The sequence below is a fragment of the Galeopterus variegatus genome, unplaced genomic scaffold (assembly GCF_000696425.1).
Source record: "Galeopterus variegatus unplaced genomic scaffold, G_variegatus-3.0.2 Scaffold1019, whole genome shotgun sequence".
Taxonomy (NCBI): domain Eukaryota; kingdom Metazoa; phylum Chordata; class Mammalia; order Dermoptera; family Cynocephalidae; genus Galeopterus; species Galeopterus variegatus.
In genome coordinates, this window is record NW_007727130.1 from 372,173 (window position 1) to 380,251 (window position 8,079).

The 8,079-nt window shown below is 43.1% G+C and overlaps 1 protein-coding gene across 1 annotated transcript in view; it reads right to left on the reverse strand.

Annotated features, from left to right (window-relative positions):
- Nucleotides 1-932, reverse strand: part of PKD2 (polycystic kidney disease 2 (autosomal dominant)) — a 63,674-nt gene extending 62,742 nt beyond the window's left edge. The window contains exon 1 of the mRNA XM_008574256.1: nucleotides 871-932. Coding sequence (XP_008572478.1) covers nucleotides 871-932 — 62 coding nt within the window. The remainder of the gene's footprint in view (nucleotides 1-870) is intronic.
- Nucleotides 933-8,079: the final 7,147 nt, after the last annotated feature.

The following is an 8,079-nucleotide window of genomic DNA, read 5'->3' on the forward strand; positions in this document are numbered from 1 at the left end:
GGGGCCATGTTCTTTTCTTCCCGGGGCCGCCGCCTCCTGCTCCCCGCCCCCGACCGCCCCGCGGTCCCGCGTCCCTCTCCCGTCCCCTCGGCCCGCCTCCCCTCGCCTCGCCCAGCGGCCGGGGCGCCCGGCTGGGGAAGGGCGAGGAAGCCGCCCCCGCGAACGGCGCGCTCGCTCAGCGGCGCCGGGACCCGCCTTCCGAGTGGAGCAGGAGCGGGGCGGGCGTCGGCGCCCACATTCCATTCGGGGGGAGGGTTCGAGGAAGGAGGGAGTCGCTGGCCCGCCCGCCTGCGAGGAAGGGGCTCCTGGAGCTGTCGTTGCCTGCGACCTCGAGATAACGCTTGGGTCCCGGTTAATCGCCAGCCTCGATTGACCAAAGTACAGAGGGAGAGAGGGAGAGGGAGAACCCTTCTGGGGGATGGTGTGAATTTGCAAAATCCAGCCTGAGCTGAAGTCTCCAGCAGAAGCAAAGACTCTTTCCCTCACCTGGAAACTACCGACAAACTAACGCGGACTTGCTTTGCATTTGGCGGCCCTCGTTTCCCCGAGATTCTGCTGCTTTTTAGATGACTTTTTCAGTCTTTGGTTGGCTCCTCTCTCCAGGCGTTGTGGGGATCCCGAGGATTCGGCTTTGGAACCTCAGATGGCCGGTGCTCCCGCCGAGACCTCATTCCCCCTGCCAGCACTGGCCTCTGAGTACAAGGCCCCGGGTCCAGAACTTCATTTCCACTCCAATGAACACATTTAACTTGTTTGAAATGAGAATGTTTCATTTAAAACCAGCCCCTTGCCCTGCCTCGCTGGGACACCATGACACACTTAACGTGACTCTGCAGTTGTCTCGAACTTAACGCAGCCCGAGTGTATTACCTTTCCTCCTGCCCTTTTAAACCTGCTTCAGTTCCCATATCCTCAGCTGAGATTTGGGGCATCGCTGTGCTCACTTCCCAGGCTGCTTTTCTTCATGACATTTTCGTCTGTCTGCTCTTCACCTTCTACACCTCGTCTTCCCCAGATCTTGTTACTTCCGTCCCACAGATGTCTCTCTGATGTGATCCCTGCCTCTCATTCCCGTTGGCTTTATCTTATGTCTTGAGTTATCCACATTGGAACAATTGATCTCTGTCAATTCTACCTCCATTCCTCATTTCAGTGTCCCCACTGTTTCCAAATTATAGTCTAGAACCAAAACTTCTAATTTGTCAGATTAATGTTTAGACATCTCTATGGACTTCCAGCAGCCTAAAGGATAACATTTCATTTCTGTAGTTTGGTTTGGTAAGTTTTCAGAAGCTGCTCCAGTATTAGTCTGTTAGAGCTGCCATAACAAAGTACCAGACACTGGTTGGCTTAAACAACAGAAATTTATTTTCTCGGAAGGTGTCAGCAGGGTTGGTTTCGGCTGAGGCCTCTCTCCTTGGCTTGCACATAGCCCATCCTCTGCCTGCAACCTCACATGGTCTTCCCTCTGTATGCCTCTGTGTCCTAATTTTCTCTCCTTATAAGGATACCAGTCATATTGGATTAGGGCCCACCGTAACAACCTCATTTTAACTTAATTACCACTTTAAAGACCCTATCTTCAAGTACAGTCACATTCTGAAGTACTGGGGGTTAGGACTTCAACAAATACATTTTTTGGAGGGCACAGTTCAGCCCTTAGCAGCTCCTAATCTACTTTTCTAGCATGGTCCCATGCCACATATCCACCTGTGCATCATTGTTTGTTGGTTCCCTATGAACTCAAAACATGCTGCTCATATTTAAGTAATTATGCTTACCTGTCACCTGATACTGCTGTTTATTTATTTAGGTATCCATGTCCTTCACTTAACTATGAGCTTCTCAAAGGGAGTGCTGGTGGGTCCTGAGCACCGGCCTGGCTCATGTTATTCATCAGTTCATTCTGAAAACATTTCCTGTGCACTGAATTAGGAGCTGGGCATGTAAAGCAGAGTGTGATACAGCCCTTGCCCTCAAGAGGAGACAGACAAAAAAATCCCAGAGATTACCATCCTGGGTAAGGGTTATGATGCCTGTCATCTGAGGAACATCTAAAGGTGAAGACACCATGAACACCACCACCAACACTGCGTAGACAAAGAATTCTTAACAGACACATGGCCAGGACAGCCAGGCCTGAAAAGAAAGTACAGAATGTGAGCCAAAGGATCCTCTGGAGAGTAGGCCCTAGTGCAACGTTTTAAAATGTGATCAGAAGACCTTCAGCATCACTTGGGGCACTTGCTAAAAATATAGATTTCAGGTCCCCACTCCAGTGTAATTGATTCAAAATCTCCAGAATTTCAGGCTTGATATTCAAAATCATCTTGGTGGATTCTGAGGCATCCTAAATTTTAGAAGCACCAGTGTGTCCCAAATGGAAGGGGTTTCATAAAAATTTTTCCTATATTCCTATGCTTTGTATTAAAATAGAGCTCCCTACACCCTCATAACATACGCTATCTGCTTCTATAGAATTGCTTGCTTAACCTAAGTAACTCCATTTTACCGCCTGTCTGACCTGACACAATGGCCTAGTTCCTGGAATTTACCACATCACCTGCCTCACCCCATCCTGAAGGACCCCCCTGGCTGTGACTGCTTTCAGTTCAATAACAGAGAATCCTGAGCAATACCAATGACATCTTGGGAAGGCACTGCTCCATTCCCATTGTCAGACTATCCCCCCTTCTGTGTAAAAAACTGTTAACCTTCTCATAGAAACAAAAACCGTTACATAGAAACAGGAGCCATACACAGTGAACTATTACATGGGAACAAAAACCATACACAATAAAAATTTGTATGCTTGATTGCTCTAATGTCTCATTTTTGGCTTCTGTAACCTAGCTACCTCTCTTGCTTTGTACACCTGGACAAACCTGTGTGCCAACAGGATGTGGTTTTTAAAAACCCCACAAGACTAAGGCCTGGGGCCATTCTCCCTTGGTTGCTCCTTGAGAGATGGTCGCTGGCCAGCTGGAGTGAATAAACTGTCCTTTTCTGCACGAGTGGTGTGTAAGTGCATTCTTGCAGGAGGGTGCCTCACAACAGTGTCAGCAATGTTACCATCAGCTGGAGTCCCAGACCTAGAAGAAACTTCAGTGGTCCTTGAGTCAGACTTATTCTGTGGCTTGTGCCTGCACTGCATTAATTCATTGCAAGGACCCTAGAAGAAGACTGTCTGGGTTCAGATCTTGTTCTGCCACTTCCTAGCTGTGTGACCTTGAGCAAGTCACTTTACCTCTGTGTGCCTGTAAAATGGGAATAGTGATAATGTCCACCTCATAGGGTTGTTGTGAGGATTAGGTGAATTAATACATGTAAGCATTTTAGCCTGTTTAGGCTGCTATAATAAAATACCACAAACTGGGTAGCTTATAGACAGTATACATTTATTTCTCACAGTTGGAAGCTGGGAAGTTCAAGATCATGGTGCCAGCAGATGTGGAGTCTGGTGTCCACTTTCTGGTTCAAAGACAGTGCCTTCTAGCTGTGTCCTCATGTGGTAGAAGGGGCAAAAGAGAGCCTTTGGGCCTCTTTTATAAGGACACTAATTACATTTGTGAGGGCTCCATCCCCATGACTTAATCACTTCCCAAAGGCCCCACCTCCTAATACCATCAGCTTGAGGATTAGTATTTCAGTGTATGAATTTGGGGGGGATACAAACATTCAGAACATGGCAGTAAGGCATGTGAACATGGTAAATGCTAAATAGTGTTAGAGCTGTTATTAGCTCATATATTACTTACAATAATTATTTTCTATTATAATTGTTTATTTGGATGTCATTGCTTCAACAAGACTATGAGCTTCCTGAGGACAGGGACTCCATGCCCAGCGCAGAGGATTCCAATGATACTTACTGAGCACCTACTATGTGCCAGGCACAACACTAGGAGAGAGAGCCATCAGTGAAACAGGCAAAAAACCCAGCCTTCCACGGAGGAGAACTTATGTTCTACAGGGATTTCAGTTTATATTCTACAGGGATTTGTTGAGTGAATGAATGAATCTAGTTAGCTGCCATCATTGTAAGCCACAGAGCTAGATTTGAGTAAAACTGGGGTCTCCTATCTTTTCATGTAGAGCTCTTTTTAAATTTCACATATCACTTCTCCTCTGGGCCCCAAGGACCCTTGGAATACTTTATGCCCTTGTGAAGCTGTTATAAAGTCACTGCTCAAAGTGGTATTTTAAATTTTGAGATATTTGTTCCTTGAAGATGTTTTCATTTCCTACAGTTCAAAGTTTAGAAGATAGCAGATTACTGCTTAGTTTTCTCATTTCTTCTTTACTTTTTCTCTTTTTTGCTAGCAAGTCTGAAGTCCAGAGATATAAGGAGGAGAATACCGATAGAAAAACAATATTATCAAGGAACAGTAGAATAAACAAATTAATTCAATTAATATCTACTTGTTGGGTTCAAATTCTGTGCTTTTACTAGGCATAGTAAAGAAATTATTATTTTAGTTAGAATGAACAAAACAAGACAAAGTACTATTTGGACAGATCCTTCAGGGAGTTATATGCTTATTGGAGAGACACACACCCTGAATCTGAATAACAACAGAAGGGGGAATATTATTTTGTATCAAATCAAGAGTGAAGGCTTTCAATACAAGAGGGGGTTCAGAAGAGAGATTACCCAGGCAGGTGTGGGTAGGGAAGGCAGGTAGGAACAGATCACAGAAGGCCTGAGATACATGTCAAGGAGTACAGACTTTATTTTGTAGGTAATAATAATATTAATAGGTATTTATTTTACAGTGTCAATTATTTAACATAAAATCTGAAACATTCTTCCTGAGGCTATACCCTCTCTCTTAAAAATTCAGATTGAGGGTCGGCCCGGTGGCGCACTGCTACAGTGCGTTGCTTGGGAGCACGGTGGCGCTCCCGCTGAGGGTTCGGATCCCACATACAGACCGGTTCCCACTCACTGGCTGAGCGAGGGGCGGGTGCAGCACCGAGGGTTGCGATCCCGTTGCCGGTCCCGGTCCGGTACGGGCGCGACACTGAGGGTTGTGGTACGTTGCCGGACACAAAAAAAGACAAAAAGGAAAAATAAATAAATAAATAAATAAAAAATTCAGATTGATTGAAAAAGTGTCTACACATATGTAACTCTGAGTCAGACGTGTGCTTACCCAAAGTTTTATTTACAGATCACCACAAAAAATGTAATTAAAAAAATTCACAGCAATTTTTGCGTAATGTAACTTGAATAGTATTTGGTCCATTGCATCCTAAATCTTACATTCCAGAAGTTTCACTAATATTTTCAGTCTTAGTCTTCATAAACTCAACACCAGCCATCCAATATGTTTCCTGCTCAAATATCTATTCATTCTTTCTGGCTTACTAATGCTCCCTTTCATGCTTTTCCTTTAAAATATTTTCCCTCTTTAGAGTGCCTCGCTTTTTCTCAAGCAGGCCCTGAGGCTGTAAATTTCTCTCCCTACCCACAGAATTCCTTTCTTTAACACCCATCTTGAAACCCTACTTCTCTTTAAATAAGTGAGATGCACAAAGTTATATTTTTCTTCATTTGATTGCCACAATTCTATTGTCATATTACAAATTTCAGTAATCTATAGGGTCTGAAATACTGAATGGGATAGATACCATAGCCTGAATGCTGTTTGGTTTTATAGCATCTGTATGATAGGTTCTTCTGGGGACACCCTGTACAAACCCCACCTCTTAGTCTAAGTGACACGGTGGACACTCAAAGAAGCCATTTTAAAAGGCAACCTTAAAAACAGTTCAGTCTAATTTAATACCTAGTAGTCTCCACACCTCTAGTTTTTGTATTATTAGAATTGCCTGTTTGTTTCCTGTTTTGCTTTTTTTTCCCCCCCAGCGTGAACTGATGAAACAGACTCGAGCTGAAGTACGCACTGGTGTCACGGTCTCCATTTGCAACAGGAAATCCAAAAGGAGTTTCTGGCATGTGTGGTGTTGCTTAGCAATTCACTCAAACAAACATGTTTCCCCCTCAGTTTTTTTCCCCAGTTCTTGTTTATTTAAGAACATTGTAAAATAAAGTTTTACCACCTGACATCTGAAATCAGAAGAAAATTTGGTGTTTTGGGCTTTATAAGAAGAACTGCTGATCATAGTAGAACTTTTACTTTATTTTATTTCTCATTTTATTGCTTTAATAATGCAAGCCTAGGATTTGCGGTATCCTTCTCCATGTCTGGATTTTGGGTTGGATTGGCCTGTATTTATCTCTGTCTCTGGAGGGGGGATGGGTATCTTGGCACTATCATTGGCTGGCACTGTGATCTTGATGACCTAACTTCTCTAACTCAATTTTCTTCTCTGAATAATGAGGTTAAATTTCCACCTTACTGTTGGGAAAATATAGGTAAATGGTCAGGGCCCCTCAGATGTTCAGAATCTTGCTGAGCATTTGATGTAAATATGCACGTGTGCCCAGGTGTTCCTTGGCTGTTAACTAATGTAATTGCATATGAGTATGCAGGTGTCCTGGGTTATGGACCTAAGTATAAAGGACTAATGGCTCTGAGCCGACCCCACTTCTCAGGACGCTCCGGGAGGCCACTAGGATGGCTGTTCCTTTCTCTGAATAAAGCCTATTAATTTTTTACCCACGGCTCACGGGATCTTTTCCTATTACCTAGCTCATGGACCTGCGTTGAAGGTTTTGTGACCCAGTCTGTACAACGGCCTTGAAGGATCTGTGAGCCCTAGCCCTAGCAATACATTTGCAAATCCCCCTTTTTGTTGAAGGTTAATGAGGGATTATTAAAAATTTCTAGAACACGTATTAAGTGTTCACTAGACACCAGGCACCATGTTGGATTTTGGGGAGATGCGTACGAGACATAATTTCTACTTTCAAGGAGATCAAGTCTTTGAACTAGACTGCCTGGAAACATCCTTGTATCACTCCCAATCCCTCTTCTACACATAAAATTTTGTGAATCATTCTAGACTCAGACATTAACTCTTCTGGAATCTTCCTCAGCCATGATCCTGACCCCAAGCCTGAAATTACTTGCCCTTCTACCCTCTAAACCTTTATCCCATCATTGACCACCTTATATTGAAACTATCTGTTAACATAGTTGTCTTCCTGAGTAGAACGTAAGCACCCGGAGAGCAGGGACCTTGGCTTATTTGGTTGTAGTTTAGCAGCTCTTTAGAAAGTTTAGTCCCCTTTCTAATGCTAACAGTAACCAAGTTTTCTTCTCTAGAGTCTGTGTGTGTGTCAGGTGTAGCTGATACTACCATTAGCTCCCACTGGTGCGTGTGGAACTCAGGCGTGGCCAATTAGATCATCATGTCCCCTTGGCTCCAGTGAATGATATTTAAAAACAAGTATGGTAGCCAGTTCTGTTCAATGAAAATCAAGCCAGAACTTTTTTTTTTACAGTTGTTGGAAAAGAAAAGCTTTCTTCCCAGTAGATTTGAAGTTGTGAGGATGTAAGTCTAGACAATTTGGCAGCCAAAATGTTGACGCTTGCGGGAAAAAATGAATCTGACAATATATATACAAAAAAATACATATAATGTGAAGACTGGAAGAATACCAAAATTGAACTAATGTTTGGGTGGCCATCCTATTTAACAACATTATGAAATACATTTTTATCATGTTCCATCTCCTAGTTTTGTTTTTAGTTTTATCATCTATATCCTTTTTAAGTTCTAAAGAATTTTGAACACTGTATAGCCAAGAACAGAGCTCTTTGGAATACTGTCTGAGGCTTTTCTCTTCACCAATTCTAATTTATTCACTAATATCCTTTGGGTATAGTTGTTAAACTTTGGATCCAACAGTACTTTCACTAGCCCAGATTTTTCTCAAAGCTTATCAGAATTTTTTTTTTCAATTGTCTTTTGATGCCAGCATGAATGAGTTTTACAGCATTACCAGATCTACCAGACTTTATAGAGTACCTGTTTCATGCCCAGTCTGATATATGATCAGGGTGCAGAAGAAGTTGTCCTTGCCTGCAAGAAGCTTGTTATTATCTGGGTATATACACAGATAAAATATATATATATATATTTTNCGCACTGCGCTCAGCCAGTGAG